General features: G+C 36.6%; 1 protein-coding gene across 1 annotated transcript; it reads left to right on the forward strand.

Moving 5' to 3' along the window:
• Window positions 1–14345: 14345 nt before the first annotated feature.
• LOC120199503 (flavonol 7-O-rhamnosyltransferase-like) lies at window positions 14346–15672 on the forward strand. The gene has a single exon (XM_039200563.1). The coding sequence runs from the start codon at window positions 14353–14355 to the stop codon at window positions 15670–15672; it is 1320 nt and encodes a 439-aa protein (XP_039056494.1). The 5' UTR covers window positions 14346–14352.
• The last annotated feature ends 678 nt before the right edge of the window (window positions 15673–16350 follow it).

Raw genomic sequence — 16350 nt, forward strand, 5'->3', positions numbered from 1 at the left:
AGAAATACATTGAGTTTGAGGTTGGAGATCAGGTCTTTTTGAAGGTATCTTCGTGGAAGAAATTGTTGAGATTTGGCTGCAAAGGTAAATTGAGTCTGAGATTTATTGGGCCATAGCATATCCTAAAGAGAGCAGGACTAGTTCCATATCAGCTCGAGTTGCCTCCTCAGCTCAGCCGTATTCATGATGTCTTTCACGTGTCCATGTTGAGGCTCTATCGTCCAGACCCTAGCCACATCATTCAGTTAGAGGATGTTGATTTGAGGCCAATTCTATCCTATGAGAAGGTGCATGTTCAGATTTTGGATCGAGATGAGAGAGTGCCGAGGAACAAACATATTTCGATGGTAAAGGTTCAGTGGAGTAACAATTGTCACAACCACAAATAAAATAAAATAAATTTAAAATTTAATTTGGTTGAAATTTTGGGGCCTAATTGTAAGTTTTTAAAGCTTGCAGCCCGTTTTAGAAGCTATAGGAAATTTAGGGACATAACCATAAATTATTCTATTTTCTGTTGGTGTTGAAAAAAATAAAAATTAAGAGTTGGTGGTTGCAAAGGTTTAAACCCTTGTCACCAGCATGGTTACCAATGCCCTAGCCATTTATGCTAGGATACTATTGGTGATATTTTTGGGTAAATGCATTATTTAAAGCCTAAACCCAGTCATACCCCAAAAATCCCCAAATTCAAACTCCCAAATCCCTAACTTCCCTTAAACCACACCCATCGTTAACCTCCCCAAATCATCACCGTCCAGCCACCATTCTTTTCTCTAACACCATCAATGGACTCACTGTCGACTGGCGACCAAAGTTCGAGCATCGTTGTGCCGTGAAACACCTCCTTTCGCCGCGAATCGATGACTTCTTGTGAGATTGAAAACCCCCCAAAATTGTGTCACTATTCTCATTGATTTTCGCTGATCTAGTCATTATTGTCGCTCATTTTCACCTTCGGTGGCTTCCCTGGCATTCTACGATCGAAACTCGATCGATTTCACTATTCGTTGATGCACCGCCACTGAGCGTCCTTGGGGGTAAGGTTCAAATTCTTTTTCGTTGAGATTGGTGAGTGTTGTTGTGAAATTGGATTGGTTTTTGGTTAAATTGGAGTGCGTAGTTGTTCAAGGAAAAATTGGCTTGAAAAAATGAACCTCGTCGCCGTCACCCGTGCCGCTACGCATTGACAGTGTGCGTGGGGCTCTTCAGTCTGTCCAAGAGCATTCTAGAACCGATCTAGTCAGACTAAACCGGTCCAGTCAAACCGGTCTGAATCGAGTCAACTCATCTAAGTCAACCTGGACTGAGTCAACTCGATTGAGTCAACCCGTTGAATTTGAACCATTGACTTAAACCGTTGACTTTGATCGTTGCTTTTGAGCAAAAAATTCAAATTTTTTGAAAACTCATATTTTAAGTTTTTCGGCGTCCTAAGTCCGACTCTGAAATCCGTTTTGCCAAATTCAAACTCAAAAGCATGTGAAATAACCGTTAAACTCGAGCATGCATATGTACATAAGTAATTTGGTTATGAATAATTAAATTAAGGTTAGATACTGATCAATTATTGTTATTTGAAAGTACATGAGACTCTCCCGATCACTCGACAGCTCGACCCGTCTCCTCTTAATCCATTCGACCTCTTGAGCCAGTGATTACTCGTATGAATCGCGAATCCTATGAATACCTAGGCTAAAATCTTACTTCGATATTAACCCAATTTTATTATGAATTAGGTTCGCACTGTTATGACTGTTTTATCTGTTTTAATATATGTTTCGCCAAAATTTATGATTTACTGATTGATGGCTTATGGACTTTGACTGAATGATAAATGCTATCTGATTATTTGTTTTCACTATAAATATGATTATGACGATTATGGATCATGGAATTTATTGCTTATTATGTGAACTATTTTATTGAGATACTGATTTGGGTAGGATACTAGAGTATGGAGGTTCATTTATGATCAAGCTGGTAATTCTTTACGGACCTAAGGAGACCATTGGGTAGGCTCTAAGGGCCCAAGAACTTTCTTGGATAGGCTCTCGGGCCCCAAGATGTTCCCTTAGGTTGGCTTCTTATACCCAATTTTGTTGAATTATTACTAGATTGTTTCACCATTATGTTTTATTTGCACTATTGAGACACACTAAGCTCCCTAGCTCACCATTTTCAAAATGTTTCCCCCCCTTTCAGATACATTTGGATAGGCACCCCGAACAAGGCACTTGGTGGATCGACACTTTCTTACAGAACTTTTTGTTATAATGTTTCTATCTTCCAAACTGCTTTATTTACGGTGACATGTGCCCTTATTTTGAAATACTCATGCTTATGATTTTCACTCCGATACGAATTATGATTTATTTTATTTTATTCAGTCACTGACGGATTGATATTTACTCGATAAAAATTTTATTAATTTTTAAATATGTGTTCTTTTTGTTAGATATTGTTTATAATACAATTTTAAATTATCAAAAATGTTTTTGGAAATTTTATTGTAATCCACTAGATCTAGTCATAACGCATAGGTTGTGTCTAGGGGGTTACTCTTTTATTTAATTTTTAGATCCTTTTAAATTTACCAGTATTTTTATTTTCGTAAATAGTTGTACTGATTTATGCTTTCAGTGATTTTCAGATGTTTTAAAAGGGTCATTGCATCTCTTAAGCTTTATACCTGAGCATCATACCTATTAAGTGGGGGTCAAAGCAATGTCTTCATGGGAATTTATTCTTCGTATAGGCCTAGCAAGTAGCCTTCGAGGTTCATATACCTTATATCTTCGTGAGAATTTATTCTTTGTACAGGCATAAGGAAATGTATCCTCTCAAGTTTAACTTGGTCCATACAAACCTGTGATGGGTTTAGGATCGAGGGTTTGGTAAAGCCCAAGGGGCACAAACAATGAAAAATCGGGTACCTTTTTAGAACCAAACTATGTTACAATGAAATTAAAGCCCACCCCAAAGTCATGTTGAAACCCTAAGATGCTCGAATTTTCTTACCTTACCTTTTTACTTATTGCTCAAAGCATGTGAACTAGAGATGTATACGGTTAGGTTTTATTGTTATGCTAAAAAGCATGCGAGTAGAAATCATGTTCGGGTAGGAATAAAAGCATGTAGGGTAGATATAATGTGAGATATGAATTATTGTGATTTTGATTTTAATTATTAATTTACCTTACTAACTTATTTCTTTTTTTGTTTCTTTGTTTTCATTTTTCCATCATTTGCATCTTTGCATTCTGCATTTGCATTTTTCTACATTTGCATTTATCATGAAAGTACCTATGGATTTATGGAAGAATTCGTGACAGTGATTCTAATCACACAAGGTCATATCACCCTTGTTTTGAAAATGATAATGTTAATTCCTCTGATGATGACCACTCAATGGGAAGCTCAAGGTGCACCACCAAGAGTTGTGGGGTATAAAAGCGTGAGGACTAGAATTTGATCAGGGGCATATGCCCTTAATCAATGATGTGGCAATTCAAAAATATGGTCACCAAATCACCCACTGCAGAGCTTTCTTGGTTTGGTATGAAAAATCATTTCATCTTCTTTGAATGTGTTTTTTCATTAGTTCTTGTTTAAATTTTAAAAATGGTTGGATGTTTACATTTGATGAATAAATGCTACCTTCTAAGGCTATGAAAAATGAATCAATATTTAAAACTTGAAGGATCATTGAAAGTCAAGTAATATAGTACTCCTTTGAGGATCGAGGTTGTAGTCCTTTGATAACTGACGAGATTAAACCTTTCTTTTCCCGTCCCTAGCCAGAAAGCATAATCCCTTGATTTTTTACTTGAAATTATTTGTGATCAACATTGCAACACATAACCTTGACATTACCCTTTCTTGAAATATAAAAAATGGTGCCCTTACCTTTTCATGAGTAGTCATCATTGACATTATATTACCATATCCAAGAATACGACTTAAAAGTCATGTCAACATCTTCTTAGACACAAAAGCATCCTTCTGAGGTCTAATGAAATCCAACGACATCAAACATAAGATATTATCTTGAGTATAGATCTTTTCACAAGAACACGAGATGGGGCATATTGCATTGACCTTTTGAGGGAGAGCTTGAGTAATTGAGATAAAAAAAAAGAAAAAAGGAAAAGAAAAAAATAATCATGCATTAATGAGTTGTTTTTTCAGTTAATAAAAAGGTTAATCCTAAACACCTCTCCCCCTGAAGACACCTCTCTCACAAAGATTTTCATGTATGAAATGATGAACGACCTTAATTCACTATTCATTCACAAAAAAGAGAAATATCCCTTGTGGTCTCCATTTGAGCCTAATTTTTTTTGGATTCAACCCTATCGAAGGATCACTCTCCACACTAGGGGCAAGACGAAAGAAAACTTGCTCACATGAGTGAAGATAATCAACAATAAAGAACCGCAACTTTGACCATATACAATTGTTTGAAGATTCAAATATAATTAAGAAAAACATGAGATGTTTCAAATACACATTATGCATTTTGCTCAAATGAAATTTAAGTCCAAAATTCATCAATTAGAAAAGACAAGAAACATATGCAAGAAGACTCTCATAAACAATGACTCTTCAAATCACAAGATTGATAAACTTCTATTGGTTCAAAGATCCAAGTTCTGTGTCACACCCTAAATTTAATCTAAAATTTATTTGAATTATTTAATTTAATTAAGGGACCAAAATGAATAATTATAAAGTTTTATAGGTTAATTTTGAATGTATAGAGAGTTTAGGGATTAACCCATAAATATCTTATTTTTTGATCAATTGAAAAATTAAAAAAAAGGGATTTGGTGGCTGAGGGGCTTAAACCTATGACCTTGGGGTCATGGGTGCCTATGCCCTAGCCACTAGGCTAGGCTATTATTTTTGATTGGAAATAGTAAACCTTTATTTTAATTTTAAAATATTGGGTGTTAACCAATTTTTCAAGTATTCATCAATCAAATCCCATAACCCCATCTATTCACAAACCCAAATTATCCACTCCACTCGTCGTCCATCATCCTCCGGTCGACACCGCCATCGCCGTTGAACTCGGCATCATCTGGAGACTAGATTTCAACCCCTATCTTCTTGGAGCTATCGTCGTTCATCGCGAAAAGGAGAAGAAGTTTCCCGACTCGCCCTCCCCCGAACACATTCATCACCCCTCCTAGAATCTTCCTTCTTCGGTCAGAGGTGCACGTCACCACCTGTACTAGTGAAGATGTAGTTTTCGTCTGACCGAAACCCCTATGGCTATTTGTCGTAAGGTGTCACTGATCTTCGTGGAGAGTCATTCGAATATCACTGGAGAAACCTAGGTCACAACTCAGTTTATTGCAAATTTGACCAAATCCGACGTCGTGTCACCTCAACACCGCCACATCTTCACTTCCTACCTTTGTTCGTTTAAAACATGATCAATGGGTTAAGTCGTTGTCATCGTTTTCATGTCTTCTTTTGTGGATAAGCTTTTAAGCATTTTATTCGATTATTTTTCACTGGATTTTGGCTATTGATATGTTGAATTACGATGGTATTGTGTTTTAAAGCCCGTGGGAGAATCGTCTACTCACCCCAACCCCATTACTGCCATTACGTGCCGCTACGTGCGCGTAGGGCACTTATACGCTCCAGGAAACCCTCTAGATCATTCTGGCTGGCCTAAACCTACCTAAATCGATTTGAACTAGTCTAAGTCAACTCAGACCGAATTGATTAAACTGAACCGGTCAAGTTGACTCAACTTGCTGAGTTAACACGAGCTGAGTAAACTTTGACCGAAAAGTTATTTTTTTTGAAAAGTCATCTTTTATGTTTTTTTACGTCTTGAGTTTGAATCCAAAGTTCGTTTTGCCAAATTCAAACCTGAAATCCTCCGAATTAACTTGTAAACTCGAAGATGCATATGTAGTTCAAGCAATTTAATTATGATCTTTTAATTTAAGGTCAATAACTAATTAATTTGTGATCTCGCTAATTAAGGTACTCATGGATCTCCTAACCTTTCGCCTGCTCGACCTAATTCCTCCGGATCTGCTCATCCGTGAGAGCCCGTGAGTACTCGTATAGATCTGTAACCCTATTAAATACTCAATTTAGAATATTACTCTGATTATAATCATGTTTCGAAATGACTTAGGTTCTCATACAGTCAAAGAGCCTAGTGAAGTTGGTGTTTGATATATCTCCCAGACTGATCCATTTCGCGTGGTGTGTTCCTTGTGTAACATATAAATATCTATTTTAAATACCTATTTGAAATATCACGTGCACATGATTGTTTTACCTGATTTGTAATATGGTTAGCTGATCTGATTTAATTTTGCATGATTTATCTATTTCAAGCCTAATTTCTAGTTTACTAAAGTTTTAAGCCTGATTATCTTATTCATGTTCTCTAGTTACTATTTTTATTAAATTGATATCTGTTTGAACTCTGATTGCCTGCTATCACTGGTTACTGTCTGAAAAAAATATTTTCTTCGGGGTACTATGGGATCTAGTATGAAGTTTCTGCAGGTTCACCTTCGGTCAAACTTGTAATTCCTTATATAGGTTCAGACCGATCGAGCTGGTAATTTCTTAAGGACCTAAGGCGACCCTTAGGTAGGCTCTGAGGCCCTGAGAACTTTCTTGGGTAGGCTCTCAGGCCCCAATATGGTCCTTTAGGTTTGCACCTACGCCCTATGGGCCTAGGGTAAGTCCTTATAGATGTAGTTTTGGGGAATTGCACATGGTGTTCTAATGGAGGGCGATTTTATATTTTTAAACTAAAAACACTACTGATGTTTTCACACTTTGGAATTGAAATGATTTTGGAAACTCTACTGACGTTTCATGACTTCATTGCTGAACTGATTTTGAAATCTAAACTATATGTTTTATTTCTGCACTGTTGGAACACACTGAGCTCCCTAGCTCACTCCCCCAAACTTCTCTTTTTCATATATTTTGGATAGGCATCCCGAACCTAGTACTTACAGGATCGACACATTAGTATAATTATATTTTGTTGTAAAGTATTTATCTTTCGAGTTGCATTTATTTTGGGTGGCATGTGCCTATATTTAAAAAATACTTGTTTTACGATTTATACTGCTTTTGCTACTGCTGTTAGATTTGCTTTGACACTGATTATGGAATGTTTTATTTTGCTCAGTCCTTAACACTTTAATTATCTAGAATTGAATTTTAATATTATCAACTATATTTTTAAACATGTTTATTTGAAATATGATTTCAAGTTATTAAAAAATGATTTGGAAAACTTTATAATAATCCGCTAGATCTGGTCATAACGCTTCGACAGGGTCTAAGGGGTTACAATTTTGGTATCAGAGCTTTTGGTTTTTTAAAACCTCGGACGGTGAGTGGGTTTAAACTAAAAATATGGTTTTAAAATGTTTTACAAAATAAGTCACGAAGGCCATGCCACCAAGCTTTTACGAGTTAGCTGAGTGCGGGGTTTATAGTGTCAAACTAATTCTATGCTTTATCCTTCTGAAGTGAACTCGAGGCTTTTCGAGATGAGTGTTAGACGTGGTAGTCGACCTGGCTGTGGGTGAGGTCGAGCGACTAGATTTATGGACCCCATAGATGAGAAATATGTATATCTCCTACCTCCGATAGATGATCTTGCTCATGCGTTCCCAATGGATCTGTCCCCTGCCCTAGTATTGGATTGACTACTCCGGTTAGAGGAGCGACCATTTTTTAGCCCGAGTCTTCTAGGGTAATTTTAGATGAAAATCTCGGTAGATAATTTCTCTAGTTGATTCAGGGAGCGATTCAAGCTGTTGGTGTTACACCCAAAGTTCCTATTTCTCATACTCTATTTACTAATGGAGTTAGGACTTTTGGAGGCCTTACTAGTGGAGCTTCGACTGAGGTCGATGACTGACTTTGTGATACTAAGCGGCGTATGGACCAATTAGGATTAGACCCTCAGGGTCATTATTTGGGAGCTATTTCTATGTTGGACGAAAATGCCCACTCCAGGTGGGAGTTGGTAGTGAGTAGTGTATCAGCTGATTTTCTGACTTGGGATTTCTTCAGAGAGTGTTTTAGAAGTCATTTTCTGGGAGAGTGCTATCTCGCGCAGAGGTGACAGCAGTTTCAGGATCTGGTTTAAAGAGATATGACAGTTTCTGAATATGAGATCGAGTTCTTAAAGTTGCTGAAGTATGGTTCCAGTTTGGTACCTATCGAGAGGATAGGTGCCGAAAGTTTGCTAAGGGACTCAGATACGAGTTGTGTCGTCAGGTGGTTACTCATCAGGATGAGGTATTCGATGTTATAGTTAGAAGAGTAAAGACGCTGAGGAAATCGATGCTTCTGCACCTGATAGAGATAGGGTGGATCGAGATCGATCTAGGAGGCCTTCAAGTCAGTCTAAGTGTTATGCATGCCCTGATAAGAGGACTCGTACTGCTGCCTATCAGAGAAGTAATATTGTTCGAGGCCTGTGTCACCTCCACCTCCATCTGTTAGTCGAGGCGATTCTTCAGGTTTCACTCTGATACAGAGTTACAAGAACTGTGGAAATTGACACGGCAGAGAGTGTCATAAGAAGATGGGTACCTGTTACCATTGTGGCTCTAGTGAGCACTTTTTGAAAAATTGTTTGCATCTAGCTTCTATCAATCGGACCCCCGCTAGGAGTCACAGTCAAGGTAGGACTTCTAGTTCTATTTTTAGGGTCGATAGTAGAGCTCGATCGTAGAGTAGAGGACCAGCTGATTCTGAGGCTAGACAGTCTGCCCTTGTCTATGTTACACAACGTTCTGGCGATATAGTTGAGCCTAGGACTTCTGCATGTATATTTATTGCTATTTCTATTTCGTACCATATATTTCTAATAACGCCCTTTCTATATTCGAGTTTCGTATCTTAAGATCCTCAGATTTTTGAGTTATGGCACTGAGATCACTATTCTGTTCTGAATGTAGCGAGTTTTTTGTTATCGTCAATAGAGTAATTTGCCTTTATCCGATGATGGAACTTTTAGAGACCTAGTTTTCATTTTCTGTTTGACTCTGGTGAATTTTGAGAACGAAATTCTTTTAAGGGGAATAAAGTTGTCACACCCCGAATTTAATCTAAAATTTATTTTAATTATTTAATTTAATTAAGGGATTAAAATAAATAATTTTAAAGTTTTCTAGGTCAAATTTTAATGTATAAAGAGTTTAGGGACTAGCCCCATAAATATCCCATTTTTTGACCAGTTGAAAAATAAAAAAAAATAGGGATTTGATGGTTGAGGGAACTTGAACCCCATGCCCTAGCCACCAGGCTAGGCTACTATTTTTGATTGGAAACAGTAAACCTTTATTTTATTTTTAAAATATTGGGTGTTAAACCATTTTACAACCCCATGTATTCGTGAATCAAACCCTCTAAACCCCTTCTTCTCACAGACCCGAAGTGTCCACGCCACTCGTCCTCCAGCCTCCTCTTGTCGACACCGCCACCGCCATTGAACTCAGTGTCATCTGGCGACCCAATTCTGACCCCTGGCTTACCCAAAGCTACCGTCATTCATCGCGACAAAGAGAGGAAGCTTCCTGACTCACCCTCCCCCGAACCCTTTCGTCGTCCCTCCTCGATTCTCCCTCCTCCGGCTAGTGGTACACATCACCGTCCGTCCCAGTGAAGACGTCATTATCGTCTGACCAAAACCCTTTGGCTATTTGTCATAAGGTGTCCCCGATCTTCCTAAAGAGTCGATCACCAGAGAAACCTAGGTCATGCCTAGATTTATTGCGAATTTCGATCGAATATGACGTCGTGTCGCCTTACTACTGCCACCTTTGCACTCCCTACCTCCATCCACTCAAAACCCGATCGATGGGTTGAGTCATTACCATCGTTTTCCTGTCGTCCATCGTGAGTAAGCTTCTGATCTTTTTATCCGATTATTTTTCACTGGGTTTTGGCTATTGATGCATTGAACTGTGATGTTATGGTATTTTAAAGACCGTGGAAGAATCGATCAATCACTATGACCCTATTACCATCGTCATGTGCTTCCATGCACTGCTGCGTACGCGTGGCATGCTTTTACGCTCTAAAGAACCCTCTAGACCAGTCTCCCCTGCCCAAACCAGTTTGAACCGGTCTGAGTCAACTCAGGCCGAACTGAATCAACATAAACATGTCAAGTTGAGTCAACTTACAGAGTCAACTCAAGCAAAGTCAACCCGTTAATCGTTGACCTGACCGTTAACTTTGACTCTGACCGTTGACTTTGACTAAAAAGTCAAATTTTATGAAGAGTCATATTTTATGTTTTTCGACGTCCTGAGTCTGAATCCGAAGTCTGTTTTACCAAATTTGAACCTGAAAGCCTACAGATTGACTCGTAAACTCAAACATACATATGTAGTTAAACAATTTAATTATGATCTTTTAATTTAATGTCAATAACTAATTAATTTGTGATGTCGCTAATTAAGGTCTTGTAGATCTCTTGATCGTTCGCATGTTCGACCTGGTTCCTCCCGATCCGCTCGTCCGCGAGAGCCCGTGAATACTCGTGTAGTTCTGCAACCCTATTAAATACTCAATTTAGAATATTACTCCGATTATAATCCTTTTTCGATAGGACACTAGTTTTAGTTAGTTTTAGGTTGAATTATATATCAGACATTTATTAGATTATAGTCTAGAACTATAATCTACAACTAATTTCATCAAAAACATAATATTTTTCTAAATTTTTCTAAATTTTTGAAATTAAAAAATGTTTTGTTTTTAAAATTGTTGGTTTTGGTTTAATTTTTTTTTTTCATGAAAACTATATGTATTATGATTTTTCAAACATTATTTTAGTTTTCAAAATTTCCCATTAGGATTCGGTTTAGAGAACCTTGAATATTGCGGACTCATATTGAGTTTTGGGTTGATTATATTGTATACATGTGTTTTTAAAATTGCAGGTATCCCTTAATCCATTCCGATTAAAAACAATGTCTCATTCAAAACACCCTAGGTCTTCATCTAGTCGGTCGTCAAACCAACCTCAAAACTGACCTCCTATTCCACCTCAAAATCCAAACCCAAACGCTCCCGATATGACTATCCTTAATTCTTGCTTTAACCAACCTGATCGTCGAGAAGATCTCTACCATAGGTTCATTAACTCATTCGAGTCATATAAAATCCGGGAAAAGTGTATCCCCTTAATCCAAGCTATGGTCGATATGAAATTTGAATATCTTCCTACCCTCCGATCTTGGAAATTTGATAAACTCTTTCAGCTCAAACCCATCGTTTATCACCAACTAGTCCGCATTTTCTATTCCAATGTGGTTTGTGTCCAAAACGAGTCTCGTACTGCCACCATAGGAATTCGATCATATTTATTAGGTCAATTCATTTATATCGACTCTGACATAATTGCTAACACATTTGGTTTAGATAACGCGGGTTTAGATAACGAAAAAGAAATTGTGGCTACACCTTATAAAGCTGTGCAAGTACCTTATTAACTTATCATGAGTGTTTTCTTCATTTAATCATCTCTTGGTAGTTTAGACCATCTAGAGGTAGGTACTCTACCCTTAGAGTTTTAGATTTATGGTGGATACATTGTATCTAACATAAAAAGAAAATAAATTTGCCACAAATCATTTTCGGTGAGCTAGTAGAAATCGTAAACAATGTCCCGTCCAAACTTAGTGTCTCGCTTGATGTAGCCATCCCCCTTAAGAACCAAATAAATTTCACAACCTTGAAGAAATCGGGATGGTCCGGGGAAAAGGATCAATGGGCTTGATCCACCGAGAAAACACCGGGTGCTAGCTCTTCACGAGCTCTTCCGGCACTGGTACAACAAGAGAGTCAGATGCCTCTATACGTTCGATCGTTTATGGAGACTCTTGACATGAGGTTTGCATCCATCGAGTCTCATTTATCTGCTAACAACGAAGCGATGAATCATCGATTTGATTCCATGGACGAAAGGGTCAATGTGCTTACACGATATGTGGCTAACATATTGGCACATCTATCACCTCCCGATCCACCAATGGATGATTATACCTTTTTCTTGCTTTGTTTTCTTAGGTTGAATTTGAACTTATATATTGTTAAAACATTTTGGATTTTTGTGTTATGGATGTTTGGATGATTAAACTTGGATGTTTATATATATATATGGTTATTTGACTTTAATTGTTTGAATTTGGTTTGTTGAATATTATTTTACATGTTAGAATTTTGCATCATTTACATCTTAGTTAAAATATGACCAATTACCATTACACATTGTTTTTGAATATTGATTATGGACTAATGGCTAACAATTCTCTTGATTGTGATCTTAGCAGCTTAAGCTATAAGTATAAATCAATTGGATATTTTTTTCTTATTTAAAAAAGTTTTTATAGAGTATTTTTTATTTAACAAAATGGGGGAGAATAAAGTAAGGGGAATGATTTTCAAAAATTCAAAATTGATTTCAAAAATGATTTTCAAAGAAAATCTTAAAATTACTTAAATGTTTTGTTATATAAAAAGGGGGAGATTGTTGAAAACATTTTGATGTTTCGATATAACAAATAAAGTATTATTAAATTTTAATATTTTATTCGATTTCAAAATTAATATTCGAGTAAATTATTCGAATATAAAAAATATTACTCCAAGTTTTTCAAAGGTCAATTTTAATCCTTACTAAAGTGTAAAATTGTGTTTTAATCTTAAAATATTTTTGAAACAATTTTACAAAGTATTTCGAACCATAATAGGGACAAAAATAATTTTTACAAAGGGATGTACCGATACACTCTTAAATGTATCGATTCACACCAAACATCGAATGCATTTTGTGTACTAATACACAGCAGATGCATCGATACACTCCTAGCTCCAAGAAACATCGAATGTAATTAGTGTACCGATACACCTGGAATGTACCGATACACTAGGTCAACTAACGGTCGAAATATTTGAATTTTACATACAGTGTACCGATACACCTTTGAGAGTATACCGATACACCTACGCTCCCAACAGATTTTTTAAATGATAATTACACCATAATGGCTCTATTAACTTCACCAATGATCCCCAACGTTCAGAATCAATCCAAGGTGTATTTAAACAAGAATTGAGAGAGAATCAAAGAGAAAGCTTTAAACTTATTGTTTGAGCATTTTCAAGCCTATTTACATTCAATATTCATTTTTCTTTCAAGAACATCATTTGTGCTCAATTGTATTCATTCTTGAGTGTTCTTTCTTTGTTCTAGAATTGTGCAAACAATCTACCTTGTGAGGTTCTTCTGTAAGTTTGCGGAATTTGTAATTTTCTCTTTGGGAGAGAGTGTTCTCAAGAATTTGGGGTATAATTCTTGAGAGATTTGTAAGGTTACTCTTTGTCCTTAAAAGAAAGACAAAATAGTGAATTTGTGGAAAATCCTTAGTGTGGATAGCTAAAGTAGTGGACGTAGACTTTGGTTGAGAAAGTCGAACCACTCTAAATCGATGTGCAAATATTTTCAATTTTCTGCAAAAGCTTCCACCAAAATTTTTATTGCTAATTAATCCCCTCTTGGCTATTACGTCGATCGATATATTAACTCAACAATAATCAAACTAAAAATCTTAAATAAAAAAGTAATAATAAAATAATCAAACTAAAAATATAAAAAAAAATATTTAAATCTTGTATTTCTGATTGAATTATGCTTCATCTCATGGATAACATAATGACAGGTAAATTCCAATTAAATATTCAACTCGTCTTCTAAAAGATGTTGATTGGACCATAGGAATTTGTTAATTGTTGAGCTAATTAATCCAAAGAGGCTCATATCCAAAATAAACCCAAAAGAAAACAATTAGTAATATGCAATACTAAACAATCATCATTAATCAAATCAAATCAAATAATATCTATATAATATTACTCGATATTAATATTATTAAATAAAAATGTCATATGAAATATGAATTATTAAAAATAAATAAATACCAATATTTTTTTTTTGTTCTAAAAAATCACATAACTTAATACTTATACTTCGAAATTCTAAACATTTATTGTTCTTAAAAATCACAAAAATCGTAACCCCACAACCATATAATTGCAGCAAAAACAATCAAACCAAAGCTGCCCGCACTAGAGTCTCACACCGCACCACCTCCACATATGGAACCAACAACGAACAGAAAATAGCAACCTCACCCATCCAATTTTATTACACCAACCTCACCCACCCAATTTTATTATAATTAATGTCAAGTATACTTTTGGTTCTATAAATTAAGACACAAGAGAACCAAATCAAGAACGCAAGTGCAGAAAAGAAAAAAAAATATGACAAGCTACTGCAATGGAGTTCACATTCTAATGATCCCATACCCAGGAGCGGGACATATCCTTCCTCTTATGGATTTAACCCACCAGCTCCTCCGTCGTGGCTTAACAGTGACGGTCATGGTCACACCTAAAAACCTCCATTATCTCAACCCTCTCCTCTCTTTACATTCTTCTTCAAATCTCCAAACATTGGTGCTTCCTTTCCCTTCCCACTCTTCCATCCCACACGGTATCGAAAACATGCAAGACCTCGACATCTCTTTCGTCCACGATTTCGCTGCTGCATTGAGTAAGCTCCACGATCCTATAGTTAACTGGTTCGAATCCCATGTTTCTCCTCCAGTCGCGATTGTTTCCGACATGTTGCTTAGTTCTTGGACTCCTTCGTTAGCTTCAAACCTCGGGATCCCCAATGTGTGTTTCGTCTTCACCAATGCACATGCGGTGTGTTCATGGTGGGTGGACCATCTAAATTCCATGTCCGATTGTTATAGGAAACTGCATCTCGGTTGCATTCAAAGTTGGGGTTTGGTTTTCAACTCGTTTGATGAGATAGATGATGAAAAAATTAACTTTATCAAGGAAGAGATAACCAAGCACAACCGTTTATGGGCTGTAGGTCCTTTGCTCCCCATTGAACGCGGACCAAGTTTCTTGGGGCAAGATGATCAAGTTATTCAATGGCTTGACTCTTGTCATAAAGTTGACAAATCCGTGGTCTATGTCGGATTTGGAACACAGATAACATTTTCGAAGCTACAAATGGAGGCTGTTGCTTCAGCTTTGGAACAAAGTGCGGTTCGTTTCATTTGGGTTGTGAAGGAACCGATGAAAGGAGTTGGAAATATCGATGATGATGGGAACGTGGTTCCACCAGGGTTCGAGGATCGTGTTGCGGGGAGGGGAGTTGTGATCAAAGGCTGGGCACCCCAAGTGGCTATTCTTGGCCACCCTGCGGTTGGTTCGTATTTAAGTCATTGTAGTTGGAATTCGGCACTCGAAGGCTTCCTTGCTGAGGTTCTATTGCTTGCCTGGCCCATGCAAGCTGACCATTTCCGTAATGCAGCTCTGTTGGTCGATGAATTGGGGGTTGCGGTTCGTGTTTGTGAGGGTTTAGAGACTGTCCCTGATGCAACCAAGCTGGCTCGAACTCTCTCTGATTCCTTGGACATGAACAAGCCTGAGAGGGTTCAAGCCATGAAATTAAGGAAGATTGCATTAGACTCCATTGGAGAAGGTGGAAGTTCTTACAGGGCTTTAGATGACTTTGTAGAACAACTGTCTTATCTCGGTGTAAGGAAAACGAGGGAAATGTAAAATGAACCCGGGAACTATCAACTCTAATTAAATAAAATAAACCATCGAGTTTATTTAGTAGTAGAAGAGAATATTACTCTTTTTACATGACACGAGTTCGATCAAGTATGTTTGTAGGGTGTATTAGGGGTGAGTAAAACTCGATTCGACTCGACTCAGAAAACTGATCTTCTCGACTAGAGTCGATTTGAAAAAACTAGACTCAAATTGACTCAACTTGAAAAAATTTAAAATTCGAGTCAACTTATAAAATATAACTTGAATAAGTCAAATTTTTTAGTAATTAGTAGATTAGTTTTTAAGTTTGATTCGAGCCTCTTAACTCTGTATGATTTATGTATATCACATATATGTATATCAAATAAAAAAATATGATGAAATATATATGTATTGTATGTGATTATAGAAAATCATTTAAATTTGAATCAAATAGTACCATATTATTATAAATATTTACAATTAAATTTAAACATAAACTCGAACAACTCGAATTTTATAAAATCGACTTGAAAAATTTTCAAAAAAAGTTTGAGTTATAAAATAGAACTTGTCAAGTCGAATAACTTAATTTTTTTACTCGACTCGATCAAACACTCACCTCTTAGTGTATATGCATTGTCAATCGATTAAAAGATAAACAAATTCTATCTTGTAATCACTCCTCACTAATAAAAAATA

This window comes from Hibiscus syriacus, unplaced genomic scaffold (assembly GCF_006381635.1).
Source record: "Hibiscus syriacus cultivar Baekdansim isolate YM2019G1 unplaced genomic scaffold, ASM638163v2 tig00000340_pilon, whole genome shotgun sequence".
Classification (NCBI taxonomy): Eukaryota; Viridiplantae; Streptophyta; class Magnoliopsida; order Malvales; family Malvaceae; genus Hibiscus; species Hibiscus syriacus.

What these genes read in the sequence shown, in the direction of transcription:
- LOC120199503 (XM_039200563.1), top strand. Translation starts at nt 14,353, where the DNA reads ATGACAAGCTACTGCAATGGAGTTCACATTCTAATGATCCCATACCCA.